Raw genomic sequence first — 24,763 nt, forward strand, 5'->3', positions numbered from 1 at the left:
GTGTTAACAAAGCTAAGACTCGTACACCAGGCTGGTAGAGCCCATTGCCAAGAACTAACGAGTGGGAGAAAGAAAAATATCTTACATAGAGAGTAATGGACGCCAGAAATAAATGCAAATTCCCTGAAACCGACACCATTTCTCCATTGGGCAGTACTTCTTCTTATAATAGTCCACACTTTTGGGGTCCCCTGATCTTTCTATGTTTCTGAAGAGCTAGGAAAACAAGAAACACCACTCATTTGAAAATTGTTGGAAGCTTCAGTCAAGCATATTTTTCAGTTTAGATTGTAGTTATAGGGGGTAAGGCTGCAGACATTTGCCCTTCCCAGACCCTACCATAGCGGAAGCCTCGTGCACTGGATAACCTTTTTTAATTTTTTTTAAATGTAGTTACAGGGTGCAACAGGATAAATTTAGCAGTTACTATTGTAGATATCTGGTAGTATCCATACAATCAAATAAGAAAGTTAAGCATTCAACTCTTCCATTAGTAGTTTAGCCACATATTTTGTTCCCAAACCAGTAGCAAGTCATCCATTCCATTTGCATCCTCAATTCTTTCTTACCCCATATCACATGACAGTGATGACACATTATATTCACAGTAGCTCATGCATTTTTACAACAACTCAATCCCAACTAAATGGGGTCAACTACATGGATCCGACAAAGACAAGAAAAGAAAATTAGAAGTAAAAGGGAAAAAACACAACACAACAAATCAGTACAATTTCACTTAAATGGGGTCAGCTACATACATGGATTCTTGCCCTCCAATCAGATCTATTTGAGCTCATACTTGGGACAAGACCTAGACCATGCATGTCCTTCCTCACTATTTCTCCTATGGTCATTTTAGGCCTACCCCTAGTTCTTTTAGCTCCTTCAATATGAATCAATTCACTACTCCTTACTGGCGTCTAGTGCATCCCCAAGTCTCCGTTGAACATGACCATACCACCTCAAACAGATTTCTTAGAGCTTATCATGAATAATGGCAACTCCCAAATCAGCTCTAATATGGTGATTCCTTACTTTATCCTTCCTAGTTTTGCAACACATCTATCTCAACATCCTCATCTCTGCTACAATGACACTTCTTAACTGGCCAGCATTCTGCCCCGTACATCATAGTCTATCTAATGACTGTCCTATGAACTTTCCTTTAAACTTTAAAGGAATACGCCAGTCACACAACACCTGGATGCACCTCTCCACTTCATCCATCCCACTTTAAGCCTCTGTGAAACATCGTCCACTATATCAACTTCTTAATTTATGATTGACCTTAGATATCTAAAATAATCACTTTGTGGTACCTCTTTCCTCAATCTTCACCATTTTATTATCCATCATAGTGTGACTATGGTTACACATCATATGCTCCGTCTTCGTTCTACGTATCTTAAAACCTCTTTATGCCAGAGTTGATCTTCATGTATCCAGATTAGCATTAATCCCAACTTTTGTCTCATCCACCAAAGCAATATCATCAGCAAAGAGTATAAACCACGGAACCTCGTCTTGAATTTTCCTAGTTAAATCATCCATGATAAGCACAAACAAATAAGGGCTTAATGTAACTAGGAATTCACTACCTTGCCCTCACACAGTTCTCACACTAGTCATTGCGTCCTCATAAATATCTTTAATTATATCTACATATTTACTCAATAAACTTCTTCTCTAGTACATGCCAACTTAGCTCTCTAGGGGCATATCTAGACCAATAACAACTATATGGAGATCCTTCTTGTAGGCTCTAAATCTATCCATAAGCATTCCATGAGCATCCTGAGTAAATAAATAACTTTTGTCGTGGTTCTACATGATATAAGACCATTTTTTGAGATAGTAGTTTCTCTCAGGTGACCTTCAATAACCTTCTCCCATAATTTCATAGTATGACTCATCAGTTTTATGTATTCCTCTATAATTATTGTAGCTTTGAATATCATCTTTATTTTCGTAGATCGGATTTATGATGCTTCTCTAATCATATGGCATTTTCCTTGTATGCAAAATCTTGTTAAAAATATTGGTTAACCAAGATACCCCACATAATACTAAGTTCTTCCACACCTCCATTGGCAACTCATCAAGGCCTAGTATCTAGCCTACTTTCATCTTTCTCGAGGCTTCTTTAAATTTAACCACTCCCAACTTTCATATATATATCTATGGTGTGTAGTGTCTTGATGTGTAATGCATTCTTTTAAGCCACTCCTACTTGAAGTGTCTCCATTTAGTAGATCAGAGAAGTAAATTTCTCATCTCTTCATAATGTCCTCATCCCTTACTAGGACCTACCATCACCAGTTTTAATACATCTCACATGGTTATAAATTAAAATCTCTATTCCTTTCTCTCATTTTAGTTATCTTATAGATAGTTTTTTCCCACTCCTAGGTGTTCAGATTATTATAGAAGTCTTTATATTTCTTCACCCTTGCCATCCTCACAATCTTCTTAGTTTTGTTTCTGGCAACATTATAACTTTTTTTATCTTATCATTTTAGTCCTTTTTCATGTCTTAAAACTGGCTTTCTTAGTCTTAATGGATGTCTAGACCACATCATCCCACCATAAGTCTCCCTAGGGGCCTATCAAATACCCTTCAGGTCACCTCCTATAATAATCGTTTCACCTTGACCAAAAACTTGCACTAAATCATCCATATGTTCCAAAATAGGACCTTACTACTTTCATCCAATCCTACTTAGGGTGCATAAGCGTTAATACATTGACAGCCTCTTTCTCCAACACCAATTTAATGGATATAATCTTACCTCCCAATATTTTAACATCCACTACATCATTATTTAGATCTTTGTTCACTTGCCTACTCCACTTCTATTACTATGATCTCCCGAATACGAAAGTTTGAAATTGTCCAACACCTTAACGTTGTTACCCTTCCATATAGTCTCTTGAATACCTGCACTACTAATCCTTCTTCTCCTAATAACTTCTATCAACTCCAGGCTCATACCTATTAAGGATCCAATGTTCCAAGATGCTAATCTAATCGTACTATTTAGGCTAGATTTTTTACTCTCACTTGCCCTTGCCTACTTGTCACCACATCCGAGCATCGATGTAGCACATAGCTTACAAAGTACTCAAAATATAAATTTACCATAGTTTTTAAGGCGGTAAGGCAGCGGAGGCATTTGAGGGTCTTTCGGAGTGTATTAGCAATAAGACGGGCATAAAGCGTCGACTTATTGACTAAAGCGTTCCTGTGTAATTTTTTATAAAACCAATCTATTTGGCTCAAATCCTAGTTGAATCCTAATACTCATATGTTAAATAAATATTAAAAGTTCATATTCATACCAATGTAAGATATTCATCAAGAAAACAAATCAATAAAGTGAATAAACTAAGTTCATCTTCATCAATCATCATAACATATTAACATATAATAAAAATACATAATTATGAAACAAAATTATAAATATAAAGAAAAAAAGACATAAAAAATACAAGTATTTATTATACTTACCTCTATGATGCCAAAATGAGTGCCTAAGCCCTAAGATCATCCAATATATTTCTATTCCTGTCAAATAAGAATGAAGCTCACCGTTGCCGAAGCAAGCTCACTGCTGTCGGAGCAAAATGATCGCCTGAATCAGTGGTTCTTCTGTGTTCCTTGATTCCTTCTCAAAGCCCTTGACAAAATCCAAACCCTGTTTGTGAATCGTGTTTTTGTTTTGTTTGTTTTGGTTATTTTTGGTGGAGTAAAGCTAATCCCATACATCTCAAGTGTTAATAAAACCATACACCTACCAATAAAAAATCTATATTTGGAATCTTCATCAAGTAATTTTAAAATGCGTTTAAAAAAAAAAAAAACCCATAAGGCGCCACTTCATGTAAGGCGGAGCATTGTTACCATCTCTAGACCGCATCAGCGACAAGGCGCTGCTAAGGCGTCACCTTACCAACGCCTTAAAAACTATGAAACTTACATATGTACGTGGTATCATGAGTTGTGATTTAAATCAACAACTTTGGAGGCTGAAAGAAAGGGGTGAAACAAAAGAAGATGATTGAAGGTCTGTCAAACACATGGAAAAGCAATTCAACAACCACAAATCAGCCAAAATTTCAGCTTCATCCATAGAAAGGTCCATAGGTCACTGAACAACAATAGCAAGGTTGAGAGTTAGCGATGTCAAGGTTTTCCTGGCTGCTATATGGAGTAAAGGAAGTATATTGCTTCCGGTAGACAGTTAAATGAGTGTTGTTGAGATAACAAAACACCCAATATAATTGTTCATAAAAAAAAATAATGAAAGTTAATAACAATAAAATAAACAAAAACAATATGAAAGGAATGCTGGAAAAGGGCATGCCAACACCAAGTAGTTGTGATAGGGCTGAGATGAATTGAGTCAAGTTAGGTTGATACTTTCAAACTAAATGAAAATTGAGCCACAACATTTTGGGATATTAATGTTCTATTTAATTCTTTTTGGTGTTTTGTAATATCAACTTTAAATAAAGAAAAGAAAGAGCATACCTTGTACACTTAACATCAGCAACTATTATGTAGACTATCTTTGAGTTTTTTTCTTTATTTGCATAATTGACTACATAGTGCTGATGCAGGAGGACAACCGAGTTAATTGAGAATGATTTTATTTCTTTCCCTTTAAAGCTAGCTTGGGATTCAAGTTTTGTTTGAGTAGATTTTAGTTTCTAATTACATCAGTTTTTATTTTAAATTAGTTTCCACTAATTGTTGTTTTTTCCCCTTTAAGTAGCCATGCAAGACAATGGATTTTCTTAGATTTTGGAATTGAATAGTTGAAGAATGTTTGCTTGGTTGAAACCATGGCTGCCGTGAGGCTTGCATATCCCTCTCTCCTTCTTGATCTTGAACTTCTTATTATTTTCCTGCTGCATTTTCCCTTTATCTGGAACTACTCTGCTTCTAGCGATGGTTGCAGCCCCACACAAGCTCATCTATCTCCTTTGTGTTTGGCCTGCTTGGGCTGAGGTTTTGGTCGAGGGTTCTCTACCCTTAGGCGACTCAAATCCTTGAGTAGGACTTGGAAATCTCTTAGAGCTGTGAGAACCAACCTCTGCAACTGCAACAACGTCTACCGTCAGATTCCAGTTGCAGCAACATTCGACCCTCTTTGACTGATGATTTGAGAAGTCCATTGGTCGGAAGCAATAGGCCATCAAGTTTCCCACCTTGCCGGAAACTGCAGCTTGAAAGAAGCCCTAATTGCTGATATATTCCCTTCGAACCAGGTCTGATGCAAATAAGTCACTTAAAGGGCTTCTTTTATTGGAAATAAGCTTTAGGCTGGGTTATGTAGGTGTTGGGCCTTTGATCCCAAAGGTTTTCTTTGCAATAAGTCATTTTTAATGGGCCTAAAATATACGCAGAAAGTAGGAAAATGAGATTTACTTCATTAGTTTAACTAGAGTCCTAGTCTTGACATGATTTGGCTGTTTTGTTTGAGTCCAACTCCATGTTGGAGTCTTAAGTGTCTTTTAGGAGTTCTACTATGAGTCCAATTATGTTTTTATTTGGTAGAAAAATAGCTTAAGTCCTAAGCCAAATAGGTTTTCTTATTTGAGTCTATTTTCTTTGTTATTTTAGTTTTTCTAGTCAGTTTAGGTTTCCCAATTAGTTAAGGATTGGGTTAGGCCTTTCTTTTTTTGTGTATGAGTCTGTTTTGAGTCTTCTATATAAGTTTGTAAGGGGGCTACAGCCTTGTATACGAATTTAATTAAATAAAGTTTCTTTGTTGTCCGCAAATTATTCCTTGAGATAGGTTGATCATCAAATGAGATAGTTGAGGGTGAGAGTCCCAGTCTAAGATAGTCACTCCCCTATCCCCATTCCCCCTTTTTCAAATTTCTTTCTTATTCTTTCATCATCTTCTTCATCCAACAACAAATAAGCATTGTTCTTCAAGTTTTCCTTGAATTTCTTCTAGTCTTCTAGAAAGTTGGATGTCACACGTTTTAATTCAGCCATCCGATCGAGCTCAAATTTTGATCAGGCATTCAAGAACCCTAATTTGGAGATCAATTCAAATCTAGACCCTTTCTGATGGCTTGATCTTGAGATATTTGCAAAATACCAATTCTGTCATTCCCTGCTCAAGATTAGGAAAAAGCTATTGTTGTGTTCAAATACTTACACTTTTTGCTTCCGTTTGTTGATTCAAGTTAACTCTGGAAATCAGAGATTGTTTGCGCTTTATTACCCTAATTCTAGGCTCCTGTTTTGCCCTCAAGATTAATGTTTTGTTTTTCCTCCACGGTTGCTGTCTTTTTTCACTCATAGTCTTTATTATTTGCATCTGAACTATCCTTTAAGTAAGATCCATGTCAACTGGCTACTATTTTGATTCTTTCAAACATACTACTTCAAGGTCTGGTTTCCGTGACCTTTTCCGCTTCTGATTTTTGTCCAGAGGTTGAAGAGAACTCACAATTTTCCTCGTGTCTTATTTATCTGTAATTTCCTATAATTCCCCTCTTCTCTTCTCTTATTCTAATTTGCCCTTTCTTTTCACTTACTTCCAAGTTTGGCCCTTTCACTAACATCTGCCTCTCATTCACTTGATGCCATTATTTACAAGTCTGACACTTTTTTTTATAAGCTTTCATCTATTTACAAAACTGCCACTTTCTTTGGGAATTTGAGATTACTTAAAAAACTGCAATTACTATTTGATATTTGAGTTATTAGCTCAAAAGTTGGCCCATAAGCAATCCGATTCCAGTTTTGGGAACCCGGATCCGCATCAAGTGCTCTATCAATAGTAACAAGAACTGTTTTAGAGATAAGTGTTCCCCGCATACACCAGCATGAGTGGGCACTGGGTGTATAGACCATTAAAGCTCAAACCCATGTATATAGTATTTAAGGATAAAGTTTCCAATTACAATAAGATGGTGACATGAACTTTACTGAAGCATACCTGTTTAAGGTCCGAAACATGAAGATCCCAATAGTAAGAGTCGGAGAATTCATCAACTTCTTCCAGTAACATTTTCTTTGAAGAATCCGAGAGAAAAAGGTAGTACCTGCAGGAGAACATATTGAATAGTAAGAGTATAATAGTACAGTTCGGTTGGTTTTTATGGTTCACATAAGAAATCAAGAAAAATAAACAAACAGTTACACTAAAACTAACTTTGGCTGTAGATGCAGGAGACGCTTTTGTGAGCAACAATCCAAAATCCATGAGTAATGAATAATATCACTACGAAGCTTAGCTGCCTGATATTTGATCCCTGCCAAGTGCCTATTAATTAACATTGTTTTCCATCTTACAAAAATAGTACAAACATAGAATGAGTGCCAAACCTTTCTGTTCAGCAGCAATACAGTGAGTAACAATATCATTCAGATTCATTGAGAAAGAACCTCCATTCTCAGCCACCATTTTGTGAAAGAAATCTAAAGAGTGCATTGGAGGCACATTGACAAAGTCTATGAATGTAAAGGAAAGTATAATAGTATGACGGAAACTGCTAATAAGGAAATAATCCAATTCTGAAAATTACTCTTAGTGAATAGAAGCAAATATTTATGTCCCAAGGACCACACATTAGCATATAGAAAAAAGAATTGAATTTGCCAATTCATTAGTTTCCATCAGTAGGAAGTGGCTTGGTAACCGAAAAAAGTATTGGTCTTGGGGGCCAATAATTTTGCCACATGTTTTACAAATACAGGATCAAGACCCATTCAGTGATCCCATCTCAAAGATTGGATGGATAAAACTTCAGTGTGATAATATGATTGTCCACCATCTGATAAACAATTTATTTCTGAAGTCTAGCTGAACTTTTCATTAACAAATTGATAAAAAAGGATAAAAAATTAACAATCATGATCACATGTCAGGACAACTTGTAGACAATGTTTTGGTTACCTAATGGTAAGTCCTGATCTCCTTTAATTACGATGCATGGCAAATACTTACAAGCGCCAAAGTATCCTACAAGTCCTGTGTCACGGGATCCAAGATTTTTTGTCCATTTCCATCAGAATGAAAGGTTGGGACAGAGTCACTGTCCTCATCTATAATGAACATATAGCATAACAGATGCAGGAACGGGTCTCACAAGAAAATCTACTGCAGAAAACAAGATTTTTCATATGGTACGCAAGCAGAGGAGACAGCCAGGGTAAGGCATTTGAGTACAACTATGAACCATCCATGTTCTTGTTCTTTATTGAGTATCTGATTTTATTAATAATAAACAAATAAAATAAACTGAATTGCCATAGATAGGCAGTGCTACAACTATTAGTGGCAGAAGAGAAAACATGAAGTATATTGATAATGGTCAGAGGATACAAAACACCATGTTTGCAAATATGAAGGTTGTTTCCTTAACCCTGGAGGTATCAGTCTGAATAAAATGAGAAGGGACAACAGAGATGTGCTTTCTCCCTCCCCTAGTCGAGGATTTTACTCTTTTTGGTTTATCATCTTTTGGGGCTCCATAATCTGTCCCCCTATGTGTGTTGCCATTACTTGAGTGAACCAAGTCGACAAAATCTGAATCAAATAAAAAAATAAAATGAATTAATCAAAAGCTGAATGAAAAGTAAAATATGTAGTGGAGTTAGTCAAGGGAAAAGCACCCAAAAATTAAAAAGATGGTAACTAATTAAGATCAATAAACTTTCAAAAGAGCATGAAACTCATTTAATTTCCAAATTAGAGAGGTATTCTAATATCATGTACAAATAAAGTTTTTCTTACACTGCACATCAAGGCACTCATGCCAAGGCTTGTCATATCTCACCCGGTCAATACGAGGAAACCTCAAACTGTAGGGTGCAGCAAATACCTGGAAAAAATGAAACATAACCATAAAAACGCCAAATGACAAGTATAGACTATTAATAGTCCAACTTGCAAGATCTAGCTGACCAAAAGATCGTAGTTCCTTTTCTCTTCTATTTTTTAATTACTACTCAGCGGGGAAAGAAGGCAGCTGAGTAACTGTACCTCTGACCTGATCGTTCGGATATCGCTACTAATGGAGAGTATGACCGACCTGATCATAAAAAAAAAAAAATATGGACAGAAAGATATACTTGCATACATAGTTACATACACTTCCACCAGGATATTTTAAATTTAATACAAGCTACTTACTTTTCAGGGCTGTCAATCCAAACATCTGGTCTCTCCTTTGAATTATGTGTTACATCATAAAAGCTTGGTGGTGCCTTCTTTGGGTACTCATTCCTCCTATCAACAAGAAGCATACAGTTCAAGATTTTGTGCATCTACAAGTTTGTGTCTTCACACACACAAGTACATGAATATACATACAAACTGGTCCCCACCCTCCCTTCTCACATGTACGAATCAGAATTAGTTTCCCTAGATAGTACCTGAAGTAGGGCTTCAATTTGTTAACAAGAGTGTCAAGCTCTTCATCGGAGAGTCCAGTTCCGACTCTGCAAAATGAAACAAACCTGCAATAAAGTATGCAATTAATGCCTTTGGGGTCGTGGATTCTTCATGCAAATAAGCCAACAAGAAGTATTATAATATCTACATATAAAAAGAACCACAAGTTAGATTCCTCAGCCAATCAAGGTGGCCAAATTAGACTCTAGATGTGTCACACAATAATAAGAACTGTGGATTACCACTCCAATAGACGTCCATAACTAGTTAAAACACTATGAATAAAAGTGCGTGGTGAGAACCAAAAAAACGACACTGTAACACAGTAGAATCACAACATAAGCAATAGGTAATAAATTACATCCCAGATGATGGAGAAATAAAGGACAACTAATGCTTAGGTAGTCTTGAAGGAGAAATACTGAGCAGGTAAGTATTTTGAAGGAGCAATACTGTGCGGCTCTGTCTTGACATTTGGGAATCTTTTGTTCATATGGACTGAATTAAAGTTAAAACCCAATATCAATGTACTAAACTAATTATAAACCTCCATCATGAGTTGCCACAACCAAATTCTTTTGAATGTCTTCGAGGGGATAGAAGTTGGAGCTTTGGGAAAGACCTATTAGTTCAGAGCAAACATGTCAAAAGATAAAAGGAATTACCGTCTAGGATATACATTGGGGGCAGAACGCTGCGCAAGGCCCATCAAAAATTGAGCTACCTGAAATTTATCAATGAAATTCAGATACTATTTTGGAGGGAGGGAAAAATCCCTCTAAAGAGTTACAAGTTGGGAGAATAGAAGAAAATTGACCTCTCCTCCTCGACGTCCAGATCCATAGTACCCTCCTATCAATAACAACATTAACTTAAAACAGTGAAATACATTAATGGCGTAAAAGCATAATTTAAAAATAAAGATATGTCAAAACCTATGATCAGAATGTCCATATCAGAACTAGGATGTATGTAATCCGGTTTCAACTTTAGCCACTTTCCACTTCGATCACTAGGTTCCCATTTAGAACCAAGGTCTTTCAGCACAATTCCTTCGTCTCTAAAAGGATAACGAAATGGTTACACCCATCAAAGAGAAAGCAAAAACAAAATCAACTTTACTAACAAAAGATAAAACACACACACACACACACTCTTTATGCTCCTTCAAAGCCAGTACAGGAAGCCATATAAAAAACAAGTTGTGTTTGATTGTGGCCTTGACCATGACTCATATCATTGGTTCTCACATCTGTCTATGGAAACTACTTCGCAACTAAATTCAGTCCATAAGTAGGTCTGACACATCTCGCATTCTCTACTGTATATTTTCAGCCCAAACAGACTTGGCTTCATTACAAAGTAATACTTGAAAAAGAATTGAAAAAGAATTGAAAAAGAATTACACAACTGAAAAAACAATTGCACAATACAGTTGAAATTGGAAAATAAAATTAGATATGTACCCAATCCAAAGTTAAATCTATCTAAATGGTTGGATTGGCAATGGAATCCATGAGTTCAGATCAAGCCACCCATAGTGTAACGCCTAGCAAAAGACTGTCCTACATCATCTATATCATTTCCTTTATCTTTTAGAGGCCAAAAAGCAAGATAGAACATAACAACATAGTTATCAAGGAGTTGCCTAGGCTCTTTCTTGAGTCCACGGCGACAGCACGTGTTATTAACACTTCATGAGTTTACGTTTATTATGTTTATTGTTTTGTTGTTTAATGAATATGCTTATGTTATACCCTATGATTTGTTTCTTATATGTTGGTTTTCTCATATTAGGCCATTACTAGCATAATTATATCATGTTGCATTGATATGGCTTCTATGCTGCATATAAGTATATGTTCCATTATGTCACTTTTTTTTGGTTCCGTTATGCACAATTGTCAGAGTGACAAGGAGACCCAAGGTTTTGGAGAGGGATGACTAGGCGAACGCGAAAAAGTGCCCACCTAGGCACCCTAGGCATGCAATAAATGACTATATATATATGCTTTGGCACAAATGGCAACTGGTAGCTTAGACCTAGGCGACGCCTTGACAATTATGTTACTGGACATTGCCTCCTAGTTTGATACCCAGAAAACGTCCCACCAAAAACCTTTTTTAACCCTTCACCAAAATATTGCCACTTGGAGTGACAAAGAGCTTCTTAGCCATGTCTTCTGCCACTTCAATGATTGATATCTCCTATCAATCCCTTCTGTTCAAACTACATATTTCAGTTGTTTCCAACCTCAAGACTCAGAATAAATCAAACAGTATTTTCAAGGAATTTCAATTGAACTCAAATCAATATTCAGTAGATGGTCCAGTTTCTGAAGCAGTAATTAACTCTTCCAATCACACTGGTTACACAGAAAATATCAACGGTCTCATTCAGTAAAAAATCCTGATCCTCTGTGCATCGGACATGTGTTCAAGATATAAGGCCTCATTTTGGTGTACATGCCATCTATCATGAAGTCAGTGACTTGGATTATATGTTAGGATTTGAAGGAAAAACACCTGATTCTCTCAATAACTGGAACAAGGAAAAATTAGTAAGAAAAGTTTACTCACCTGTTTTCAATAGTTTCCTTGAAAAACCTTTCAATGTCTTCCACACTACTTGCAGTAAGAGACCAACATGGATCCCCTGCATGATCAATACAGTACATCAATACGAAGCACCTATATATGCTCTAGTAATAAACTTTGTTAAGTCAACCCACAGAAAATCAATGAAATCTTAAGACTTAAAGGCTCCTTATCATGTCCAAAATCTCTACCATACAAGCATGCCAATGTTTGAACACATAAAATTCAGGGTTATCAAATGGGCTGCGACAAGAATGTTTGACATCTGCATCTTGAATCTTGCAGGATTGGAAGGCTCAAATCCAGAAGAGAATTAAGTTAAACAAAAGTTATGCACCTCTGTAAATCTTGGCTTGGGGATCTAATTAAGTCTCATGTAAAGACAGTAGATTGACATAAATCAGAAGCAACAAAAAGAAATCCCTAAACAAGCAGAAGCAGGAATGAAAGCATCCCCAGAAGCGCAAAGAAGCATTTTGAGAAATTTTTCATAGACACTTTGGAAAGCCACTGTGAATTCAAGCCAGCACAATTTAGGTAACATTGGCAAGAAATAAGAGGCCCCTCCTCGTGAACATTTTTCCAGGACCGAACTATATCTAAGTGACAGCATTTTGTCTTTTGGTTATTTAATTATTAAGGGTAATTTAGGGTTTTCATTTGCCCTCATGAGTCATGCTTAAGTCCCAACATCAAATTATCTAAAGGAGATTAAAGCAATCAAAGAGTCAAAACAATGTTAGGATAAAATCAATGAAGACCCTAAATATGCCTTTCCAAGCACTCTTTGTAACTATCAAGTTTAATGTTCGGAGCCCGACTCTTGGACCTGCATCCATTGAAAAACCTGACCTCAAAGCTTCTCTTGTTTTTTTTCTTCCAGAACTTACAAACTGACATGCCAGTACCCCAACTGTCAGTTTTCCTTTAGAGATCAAAATATGAGAAACTTATTATTTTAGTATCTAATCTTGTTACACTATTCTATCTCTGATACTTGACCTCTGTTGGAGTCTCACAAGTCACATCAAGTTGACATGGTTAAAAGATGGCATTCACCACTTTGCCACAATAAACAGTGCCCTTTACTTGTAATTAATTGTAAAATTTGGTATCTTTTGTTAAATCTTCATTGCATTTGATATAATTACCGACCCCATTAAGTTGGGATAAGGCTGAGTTTGGAGTTTGTTGTTAAATTTTCATTGCAAATTTCCATTTGTAGCAACTTCTTGTGATCTTGCAACCTATCAAAAAAAAAATAGAATGCATGTCTCACTACAACATTTTTATTTCACAAGGTCTTATCAAATACTATTTCTGGTAAATTTGTGATTACTTAGTGATCACATACAAGTTGCTACACCAAAAACATTAAAGAATTAAGTCTACCGACCAAAAATTACCCAGGAATTGGAAAGGCTGGTCTCCAACAAATTGTATGATCATAGAATCGGCCCTCCACATCTATATGAAGAATGCCAGGCCTCTGATCTCATGCACTTAAAATTATTTCTGTCTGTTTGTGGTAAAGACTCCAAATTCAATCAAAGAATCCTTGGAAGTTTGTGTGAGGTTACTGTGCTTCAGTTAAAAGCCACTAAACCTATAAAGGGGCCTTTTAAAGGCTACTGGAAAGAAAGTCGTCGGCGATTCAACAAGTGGTATTCTGACAAAGTTTGAGGTAAACAAAAGCCGGGGGGAGGAGTGCAGATAAAGAGATCATCAGGGAGGCTTGCTTTTGGTATTTCTATGGTGAGAAATTAAATCCTAATTTGTAGCTCAAATCTTTCACAAATTAGTTTCCTAGTGAGTTGTTGAAGATTTCGATGACCACACCCAACAATATTTCATGCTGTGTTATACCATTTTTTTATAGTAAAACCCCAACCTTTTATATCAGGAAATTCGGAAGGCATACCTTCTAGTTCCTACATTGCAACCATGTGGGTCATTGGCTTAACCTTAAAGATCGTTTCAGGTAATTCCTTGAATCATCTCTACAACATATTTGTCCTCAAGCATATACTGATATGGCCTCCGACTAGTCCTTATATCCTAAAAGGCAGTGCATTCAGCATACCTACCCATTGGTAAGAACCAGTAAACCCTCCAAAAAGACAAAAACCTAAAAAGCCGCTTGGAAAATCTCATAAGCATAATTAACTTCATTCTATGCATTTGGTGTTAAATGATTCCTTTGAAGAATTGAAAAACACATCAGCAGAATCTAGAAAATGATAGTAAAAATAATTCTGTTCCCATCCTTTTTACCTAAAGGATGATGAGCATCAAGACCACCGTTAGGCAATAATATTTCCAAACGACCCTTCAAAGGCCTTACAACTTTCCGTAGAAGCTCATGTCGTTCCTTCAAACTCTGATGGATGACACTAGTGTCTCCAACATAAAGAATATCAAATGCAACATCTACCATCAAATTATGTTAAGGCTAACATAGTCTCTCATATCCAGTTGCCTTCATGTTTTAATTTCCAGAAAATGAAGTGTCATGGACTCAAGCATCCATGCTAAAACAAGTAACTTGGAAACCTCAAGGAAAAACAGGGACGGACGGAGGATACAGCATAACTGCATCACAAGGAAACCAGATTAGTTTATATAGTAATATAACACCATTTTCAATAGTGAGATCATAAAAGTACTGAGGAAAACCTGCATGAAAAAAAAATAAAATAGCAGTGACATCGCACTGGTGATACCTGTCGATCACTGTCTAGTCCTTCCCTTGCTCCCTTTGCTGTATGAATCAAAAAATATTTTAACATCACATAATACTACAAGTAGAGATATATTCACAAGAACCCGTTGGGGGGAGCCAATGAATGAATCAAACAGTTTAAAGACCTATTTCTTGATTTGAGCCAAACTCTGCAAAACGATTGGTAGATGTGTCCCAAACCAACATTTCTCCATCAAGTATACACCTGAAATAAAATTATGATTAAAACAATGAAAAGTAAAGGCCTAAAATGTTTTAAATTTTTCCATAGAAATTCTCTCACAAGTCACAACAATGTTGATGACTAGTTCATGAGATGGTAAATTATGGTAACTACAAACTACAACCACAATTCAACCCTGATAAAAGATGCAAGTTCATGGGTAGTTGAGTCATTTTATGCCACTATATAGGACTATCTTTCATAGCTGTCAAGGCGTCACTCAGGGGACGACTAGGTGTCCAAGCGGCCTAATTGGGGACTCAACGACTGTCGGATAATTGCACTGGCGCCTTACTACAAGGGGCAACATTTATCATTTAAGTAAATGTTTTTATATTTGTTATTTCATTTACTTAAGACATTATTCATAAATAAGCAAATACCCCATATTTGAATCCAATAAAAATATTTTAAAATTCAAATTCCAAAAGGATAAAAATTCAACCCCCCAATCCAAGAACAAAAGCTGGATTTTTTGTTGCAAGGGTGATTTTCAACTTTCAAATGTTGGGGTTTTCTCAATTCTGAAAATTTCATAAATGTTACCATAGTAAAACATTACTAAAAACCAAAAGTTAAGAAAATAATCTTTTGTTTTGATGTTCAAAAAATTATTTTCATTCAGGCGTTTTAACAGCATTCGTGCACTTTAAAACAAGTTTCATTGGAACATAACTTTATCATTACAACTCAAATTTAAACTTAGAATTGTTGAAAAGATGGTTTTATGCTATGTCTAATACAAGAAGTCTCACGTAAAAATAAAATCATTTGACTAATCAAACTTATTAGAGAACAATGACATTTCTTTAAATGTTGGTTTTTTATAACTTGATGTGACTTAGTGTTGACTTTTTATGACTTGATGTGGTTTAATGATGACTTTTTATGACTTGATGTGGTTTAATGATGACTTTTTATGATATAAGGTAAATGTAACATACTAAATAATGTTACAAAAGAGGAAAAATAAAAAAATAACACTTGGGCATCTTGGCCGCCTAGGCTAGCTCATTGTCACCTAAGCGCTTAGGCACCCCTACACCGTCTTGGGTCGCCTTGACAACTATGCTATCTTTGTCTTGTGTTAAATGGAGGGTTTAGATATAATAGAGCAATCTAATGGCTAGGAGTCGTGAGGTAGTTTATTTTCATTATAAATGCATGTGTGTAAGAGAGTAGTTTTTGGAGAGGTTTATTTTGTAGAAATCCAACTCTTCCCATGATAATTATTTTCTAGGGATCCAAATATTTCCACTTTTGAGATTTTTTTTATTTTTTATTTTTTTATTTTTTTATTTTTTTTGTGAATAAAAATCTAATAACAAGGGAAAGAAAGAGGGGAAAAGGAATATAAAATGCCATGAAGGGCAAAGAAGGGGAGTACAACCCTAAAGGGCAGGGGGAAGTCAAGATAGACAAGGGCAAGACTCAACAGAAAACAATAAGCATGTTCCTTGGGGAATCAACAACTGAGGTATGGGGAAAAGTGCTAAGTTTGGAGGAGACGTCGAAGTAGATGGAATTCCAGATCTTATCGAAGGATCTAGAGTTGGAAGTACATCTACGAAAGTTACGCTCTATCCAAGTATGGTTGATGGCGGCCCCAAAGGCAAGTTTTCCAGCAGTGTCACAGATAGATCTCCCATAAAAGGTCATATCAATCCAAACCCATTCTCGTTGAAGGGGGACGAGCCTTCTCCGAGCAGGTCAGCATTTGGCAAGGAAGCACTTCCAAATGTGCCAAACAGTTAAAGAAAAGGTGGTTGTTATCCTCTAAACCATTCCAGCAAAAACAATAGGCAGTGGAAACATGCATACGGCGATAAATGAGGAGGGATTGGGTGGGGAGGCAGCTAGAGAGGGCTCTCCAAGCAATGAAACTGTGACGAGGGATGTGAGATTTGAACCAAACAACTTTATGCCAAGGGATGGAGGGAATGATCACCGATCAAGGTTCCAAGCAGAGGAAGAGGAAAAGCAACCCCAGGAGGGGGACCAAATGACACGATCATCTCTATCAGAAAGGGGGAGGGACTGCCAAATGGCAACAAGATGGGATGTCTAAAGGGGGGACCAAGAGCCATAGGAGATGATTGAGGAGACCACGGAAGTTATGGGGAAACCAGAAGAGTAAACTGATCTATGGCCAATAATCAGTGAGAGCACCCCAGTCGGGTGCCAATTGTCAACCCAGAAGGAAGTTCCAGCTCCATTATCAATGTGGGATCTGATGCCAGTTAAGGTAAGAGGCCTAGCATGAAGGATCTTATGCCAAACACAGGAGAAATTGGGGTTGATGTTGGTAGTCCAAAGAAAGTCTTTGTGAAGGAGGGAAGAGTAGACCCCAAGGTTCAAGAACTCATTTCGTTTCGGTGTGGTTTCAAAACCATCGAAATAACAAATTTTGCCGAAACGGTGTACTTTTTCCCATGTGTTTCTCTGGCCATTTCGGGGGTGCTAATGGCTCGCCGAAATTAACAAAAATGAGCAAAACAAAATGACCGAGATTGTCGAAATTTTGACAAAATAGTGCTTTTTTTTTTTTGCTGAAGTGAGCGAAATTTTGAAGTGAAATGACCGAAATATTACCAAGATTATGTACTTTTTGTGTTTCGTATGCCATTTCGTTTTGGTAAAATATATATATACCGAAATATCCAAGATATCACCGAGTTTTCGAACCCTGGTAGAGCCAGATACTGGATTGCTTAGAGACTAACTCCTCTATCTTCCTTCTTTTTGCTTGCATTAATAAAATTTCACTTCACTCATATCTACCTACTCATTTACATTGACAAATTATTTTTCATGCCTACTGCAGATAAAAGGTACGATGTAGTAAACAGCGTCATATGCTGAGTAAGAAGGAAAGAAGAGAATCAGTTAGAGCCTCCCCACAAACAATCGAATGACTTTCATCATTATGAAATTCACCAGCCCTCACTGTATGATAGGAAACGGTTAAAGCACTAAATGGTGTACAAGGAGGCATCACTGGCTTAGTCCTATGGCTCCCTCTCTTATTTGGATCACTTGGAATATTTGAGGTCCACATGGAAACTGGAGGTGATTATAAGGCACACGCCGCACATCATCTGTCTAACTCATGGTTTATAGTATCTCCAATACCCTCCGATACGTATCTTAAATTCAGCTAATCGATACTACAACCGATACCGATACTTTAATCCTTGGTCCAACTCTAATTCTACAAGGCTGAGGTGCTATGTGGCATTAGTCCTTTAAGTTGCTATTTTGAGTTTTATTTTTGGTTTCCGTTGTTGAATCTGGTTCTTTTTCATGCTTAGTCCTATTTTGGATTATATAGTGTTTGGGTTACTTCTTCATTCTTGGAATCTAAGTTTCTGCCATCTCAGTGCAATTGCTTCGAAACATTAGGTGTGACCACCTAGGAGGTCAGTACTGTAGCTCCATAGCAAAACCCTATTTAGCTGACTTTTCTAGTAAACGAAGAAGAAATTTTCTATGGAGTTCCATATTTTAAGGTTAGTGTTACATAGCTGTCATGGTGCCAAGGCCAGCCAAGGTACTGGCCAGAAGCCTAGAAGCCTAGGCACCTAGGCAGGGCCATATCAGCCAAAGCACGCATAAAACAGGAATTCAATCAGGACCTTTCAGGTTTTTTAGTACTTACAAATTGCTAATACTTGACCAAGTTATCTTAATTTCTACCCAAAAAAAAAAAAATCTTAACATTTAGTATAATAAAGGGTGTACCCAGTACACAAGGCTCCCACTACTGCATGGTCTGGGAGGGGCCTATGTATGCAACCTTACCCCTGCTTCGGAGAGGCTGTTTCCAGATTTGAACCTAGGACCACCAGCTTGCAATAGAGCAACCTTACCATTGTGCGGAAGTCTTTAAATATACATGTAGCCACCAAGAGAAGAGAATTGATTTTTTCCACACAGTTGTGAGCCATGAAGGACCAGGTTAGCCGTTTGGTCTCCTTTCCTCTTCTTTTGTGATTCCTTCCATCTTCCTTACATTGCAGGTACCATCTTCTTCCTTTCTCCCTTCTTATTCCTCTATCCCTTGATTTTGTTTCTGATTTCTGTTTGCTTTCATGCTACTATCGAACTTACTGGGCTGATTGAGAATTGATGGATCCTCCCCCACCCCTTCTTTTTTCTTAATTCCTGGTTGCTGGTTCATCACTCTGGGTTGATTCGAACCCTAGAAGCTTAGGCCTGAAATTGATCCCTGCTGGGGGTTATAAATTGAACTCAGATCTGGTTTTCTTTCTTCTGCCAGTTCTTATTTCAAGGAGTATTTATTAATCTCTCAGCTGAAGTTTGGGTTGTTCTTTGTGATTATTCAAGAGTCTTGAGGGGCCAGCAGTATAACCCCAAAAGTTCATCTTAATTGAGAGTGAATCAAGAGAGTAATTTAAGAAGCAAACCAATTACCACGGGTTCCTATTCAAGTCGTAGGTTGAAGTACTGTTGGTTAAATTTACAGAAAAGCCCCTCCCCTTTCCCATTCTTAAGAGTTTAATTTCCAGAAACAGCCCTTACTAAGAAATTTGTTTCCAGTTTGGTCCTGAGTCTTCTTTTTCCTTCCAAAAGGATCCTCAACGGTTTCCAATATTTACAGAAATGCCACTAGATCTTTAGATTTAATTATTTACTGTTCTTATGGGACCATTGCGAACCCAAAGTAGGGTTTTGCGACTGGGATTGCATCAAGGGTCAGCCATCTAGATAGCCCACACCCCTCAAAAAAAAAATTTTTTTTTTTTTTGATCGTGGGCTGGCCTCAAAGGAATAAAAAGTTCCTCAACTAGAGGCTATGAAATAGGGGATACAATGTGGTGCATTGCAGTTGGGGAGTCAGCTAGATAGGTGACCCCAGGGTTTTCCTAGAATTTCTCCTCACCAATCAGTCAACACTCATCAAGACAAACAATAAATGATCAAGTACTAGTTTTCCAATTTCTATGATTTTAGGGCTTATTTATATTATTTTTCAAATTTTACTCAATTACTTTTGGTGCTTCTGCAAGTTTAACCCCCCTTAAAGATACGATAAAATATAAATAAAATTAATTGCACCATAAAGCAGACGACCAAACCCAAGTTTGAAAAAAAGAACTCCCAAAATGGTGCCCACCTAGGTCAAAATCTGGCCAATACAACCAAAGTGATGCGTAGACAAGGGCCTTGTTATGAAAAACCAGGCAAGTGCAGGCCTTACCATTATAAAGGGCCTAGGTGAGGCCTTCAGAACTGTGATTTTTTATAATATCAATCCTTATGGACTGAGGCCTCCAGGTGGGCTCGGAGAAATCCCTAGTTGGGTTCCTGAAGGAAAATAATCCTTTCTTTTTTTTCTTAATATTTATTATAATTACTTTTATTTCTGTCCCATGTTCTTGACATCTTTAGGCCCTAACTGATATCAAATTCCTTTCTTCTTTCTTGACATAATCACTAAACGCTTTCTTATTCTAATTTCTAGTTTCAGTTTTGGGCTAACCCCAGATCATTGAGCTCTTTAAATCTTTTAATGCTCCAATTTGGATGTCTCATATTCATCCTTAGACATTACACAATAACTTTTCTACAAAAGTATTAAATTCTCAGAACAGTGAAGTTCTTATGATGGTGATACACCTAAATTGGAATAATTAGCAAACCACTTGAGCATTAACTTTCCATCATATTATGGACTTCCTCCAAAAACAAATACCAGGAATCTAGGGCATGTATGATAACCTTTCTGTTCTGCGGGAGTGTTTCTGAGTCAGAATTTTATTTTATTATTTTTTTCTGTTCTTAGAGAGCACTTATGCTAGATAGGAATGTGTTTGGTAACATAGCATAAGAACACTTCTCTCTCCCATCTCGCCCTCTGCAACTCCTTCACGAATCAAGATCATTCACTCCCTGGCCTCATAGGATACAGTGGATTCCCACCTGAGGACGAGCTTATCCGCAGCTTCGACTTCCATGGAGACACTCTCAGGTGATTCCATGGCAATGGCAGAAAAAGGGAAGAAAGGATAAAAAAGAAAAGAGGGGGAGAGGATAGATAAGACCCAATCAGTCAATCACCAAAGGGTTTCTAACAATCCAGACAGAGGGAAAGCTGCAAAACTTTTCATTGGCATTACTGGCTTTTGTTTTTTATTACTCAGTGATTTTCCAGGCTGTGGACTCAATTCTCAAAGGTGGGTTTGCAAGTGAGCATGGGATTGGGAATTCCTTCCTAGGATCTACAGGGTAAAGACAAAGAGAGAACGAGAGAACGAGAGAACGAGAGAACTTTCCTTGTTACAGCTTCACAGTAGAAATAACGTAAAGGCAGCTGTATGAATCAATGACTGGATGGATATTTGGGGGAAAGAGGAGACAGACAGAGAAGAAGTTTCAGTCGTGGAAGGCAACGGCACTATATTTTCCCTGAATCTGGAAATTCAGGAGGCCGATAGAATTTGATGGTTCATCAGTACCAAAGATGGAACTTCACCGAATCCGAGGAGAACACCGGTGTTGCTTGATTTGTCTCCTCTGCCTGCAAAGAGGAACCAAGGCTTGAAATTTCAGATTTTGACCCCATTTTGATTTCTGTCGAAACCGGAAAATTTTGGTGAAATTTCAAACCATTTCAACACTCCAATTTCGATAGTCATTTCATCTCAATTTTGGTCAAAACCGAAATATTCATGAAATTTCGGTTGAAAATGAGAGGGAGGGAGGAAGAGCAGGGACGGTTGCAGGTGCGCGGCAATGGGAAGGGGAACTGGTTGCAGGGAGGGTTGCCGATGATGGCTGGAGAGTGAGGAGGGCTCAAGAGAGAGAGAGAGGGGAAGGAACATGGTGGGTGGAAGTAGCAGAGGGTGGGTATGGGGAAATGAGAGAGACAAGAGAGATCAGGTTTGAGTGCTCTCTTTTTTTTAAATGTGTTCTGAGAACACAAAACAGATTTCATTTTGTTTCTCCAGAACTGTTCCCGGAGGTTGGTTCAACCCCAGAGAACAAAAAAAACGAACTGGTGTGCCAAACAGTTTTTAAGTGTGTGTGTGTGTGTGTGTGTTTTTTTTTTTTGTTCCCATAAGAAACATCGCGGAATACGTTATCTAACAGAGCCCTACTACCTGGGTAGAGTTAGAAGGTTCATAAGAAAATCTCCCGTAAGGGAGAGAATTCATTATCGTCAAAGGCCTTGCTTGCTATCCTCATTGCACGAGAATGAAAATATAACAGATAAATCAAACACAAGAAGATCCACCAGAAACAATATGTACAGTTGGTGAAATTTTTTACAAGAACACTTACCTGCCAACCAGGATATTTTCTATAATAATAGTTGACATTGCATGTCTATATTCAGAATGATCAAGAAAGTTCCTACATAAAAACAAGTCATTGATCAGATTACATCAAACAAAATAATGATGTAACCAATCTACAGGATTATGGAAATAAGAGCCAGAGATGGTGAAATAGTTACACGATTTTTTAAGTGAATTGGACCAAGAGGCACACCCAAAGCAGTTTGAGAAAGAATTATAGTCAGATAATAGAGTCCAGAAATATTTTAACCAGTTAGTGCAGGAGTGGTGACAGGGTGACATTAGGCCCGAAACAATTTTAACCCCATAAAAAAATAGCCCAGGGCCCCATAGAACATAGGCCTTTTAATCCAAATGGAACTAAATTAAAGAAAGAAAAAATAGCTAATCAAAGTGAAACTACCGTGAGAAAAAGTGTATCTCTGTGCCATTCTTATGAATTTGGATTCGATCTCCATCAAATTTGCACTCAACGACCATTTCCTTTCCATGCAGCTGTGGAAGGGGAGAGATCAAGAAAAGAGTTTAAATATGACTACCACAACTTGTTATACACGAAGGAACTACAGAAGTAAGTAATATGCTCATTAGGAAAGTAACAAAAAAAAAATGTCATTCATAGAGACATCACTTTAGGTAAATATTGCCTTTTTAAGTTCCTGAAAGTTATCTCTCTTGCATTACAAGTTTCAAGGTATTATAACCTAGACATTTAGGAACTGCTAAAACAAAAGAGCAACCTAGTCATATGAATGGAAGGATCAATTGGAACACTAAATAATAATAAAAACATTAACAAGAAGAAACTGTATAAGAACCTTCTTCCATGCAGCATTGGCATCAGCAACTCTCATAGCAAGTTGAGGACGCACAGCTTTTCCAACTTCTATGTCCTACATGGACGATGAAAAAACCTTGTCAATAGGGAAATAAATAGAACCAATGCTTTTGTGAAAGGGGTAGACGACCTTGCAAGATAAAGCATAATGTTGTGGGAAGGAAAGAACTATTTCCTTTTCTTCTTCTTTTCCTCTTCTATATTAAAAGAAAACGGAGGGTAAAGGGGTGAGACAGAAAAGACTAGATAAACAGCCTCAAAAAGAGGTCCCTAAAGATCCAGAAGTAGAGAATTCTCCAAACAAACAACAACTCAGCCTTTTTCCCAGCTAAATGGGGTCAACTACATGGATCCGTGAGAGGGTAAAATAAAAATAAAGTAAAAAGAAAAAAACAAAGCAAAACCTCAGGAACATCCCAAATTGGGTCAGCTGGATCTTTGCCCTCCAAACAGCTCTATTTGAGATCATACTAAGTCAAGACCTTGACTCTACATCATAGTTGTCAAGGCGTCCAGGCGGTTTGCCTGGGGCCTAGGCGACAGTCGCCTTATTGCACTGCATGCCGCCTTGTGCTTTGGCACTTATTTATGCCAAATATCATTTAAGTAAATGCTATTTATATTTGTTATTTCATTTACTTAAGATATTATTCATAAATAAGCAAATACCCCCTATTTGAATCCAATAAAAATAGTTTAAAAATCAAATTCCAAAAGGATAAAAAGTCAACCCCCCAGTCCAAGAAGAAAAACTGAATTTTGGTTATAGGGGCGATTTTCAACTTTTAAATGCTGGAGTTTTTCTCAATTATGAAAATTTTATAAATTCTATCATGTTAAAACATTGTTAAAAACCAAAAGTCCGGTAAAATAATTTTTTGTTTTGATATCCATAAAATTATTTTCATTCAGGCGATTTTAACAGCATTCGCACACTTAAAAATAAGTTTGACCAGAGCATAACTTTGTCATTACAACTCAGATTTAAGTAATCTTAGACTTGTTGGAAAGCTGATTTTATATTATAACTGATACAAAAAGTCTCATGTAAAAATAATATCATTTGACCAGTCAAACTTATTATAGAACCAGAGCATTTCTCTAAATTTTGATTTTTTATAACTTAATATGACTTAATGTCAATTTTTTATGATTTAATATGGCTAAATGTTGATTTTTAATGACTTGATGTTGCTTAATCTTGATTTTTTATGATACAAGATATATATAGCTTACTAAATAATGTTAGAAAATAGGAAAAATAAAAAATAACAATTGGTCGCCTTGTTCGCCTCAAGGCGTACGCCTTCTCGCCTAAGCGCTTAGACAACCCTCTGCCGCCTTAGTTCTCCTTGTCGCCGTGACAATTATGCTCTACATGTCTTTCCTTACTACTCCTATGGTCATCTTAGGCCTGCCCCTAGATCTTTTAGCGCCTTCCATCTGATTTGATCACTCCTCCTTACTGGAGCATCCCAAGGCCACCGTTGAACATGGCCATACTACTTTAAACGAATTTCTCAAAGCTTGTCATAAATCAAGGCAACTCCCAAATCAATTCTAATACGGTTATTCCTAACTCCATCTCTCCTAGTTTTGCCGCACATCCATCTCAAC

The 24,763-nt window shown here is 37.1% G+C and overlaps 1 protein-coding gene across 2 annotated transcripts in view; it reads right to left on the reverse strand.

Moving 5' to 3' along the window:
* LOC122076138 (DNA ligase 4) overlaps positions 1-24,763 on the reverse strand; it is a 37,688-nt gene that overhangs the window by 1,793 nt on the left and 11,132 nt on the right. For both annotated transcript variants that reach the window (XM_042641442.1, XM_042641441.1), the window contains exons 5-24: positions 23,127-23,201; positions 22,712-22,803; positions 22,292-22,363; positions 14,889-14,968; positions 14,744-14,781; positions 14,606-14,612; positions 14,295-14,450; positions 12,003-12,078; positions 10,358-10,482; positions 10,240-10,274; positions 10,088-10,146; positions 9,404-9,487; positions 9,162-9,257; positions 9,012-9,060; positions 8,763-8,850; positions 8,352-8,555; positions 7,352-7,477; positions 7,179-7,278; positions 6,963-7,068; positions 86-216 (exon numbers count right to left, since the gene is read on the reverse strand). In XM_042641442.1, the coding sequence (XP_042497376.1) occupies positions 86-216; positions 6,963-7,068; positions 7,179-7,278; positions 7,352-7,477; positions 8,352-8,555; positions 8,763-8,850; positions 9,012-9,060; positions 9,162-9,257; positions 9,404-9,487; positions 10,088-10,146; positions 10,240-10,274; positions 10,358-10,482; positions 12,003-12,078; positions 14,295-14,450; positions 14,606-14,612; positions 14,744-14,781; positions 14,889-14,968; positions 22,292-22,363; positions 22,712-22,803; positions 23,127-23,201 (1,799 nt within the window). The remainder of the gene's footprint in view (positions 1-85; positions 217-6,962; positions 7,069-7,178; positions 7,279-7,351; positions 7,478-8,351; positions 8,556-8,762; positions 8,851-9,011; positions 9,061-9,161; positions 9,258-9,403; positions 9,488-10,087; positions 10,147-10,239; positions 10,275-10,357; positions 10,483-12,002; positions 12,079-14,294; positions 14,451-14,605; positions 14,613-14,743; positions 14,782-14,888; positions 14,969-22,291; positions 22,364-22,711; positions 22,804-23,126; positions 23,202-24,763) is intronic.

Source organism: Macadamia integrifolia, chromosome 4 (assembly GCF_013358625.1).
Source record: "Macadamia integrifolia cultivar HAES 741 chromosome 4, SCU_Mint_v3, whole genome shotgun sequence".
NCBI classification, from domain to species: domain Eukaryota; kingdom Viridiplantae; phylum Streptophyta; class Magnoliopsida; order Proteales; family Proteaceae; genus Macadamia; species Macadamia integrifolia.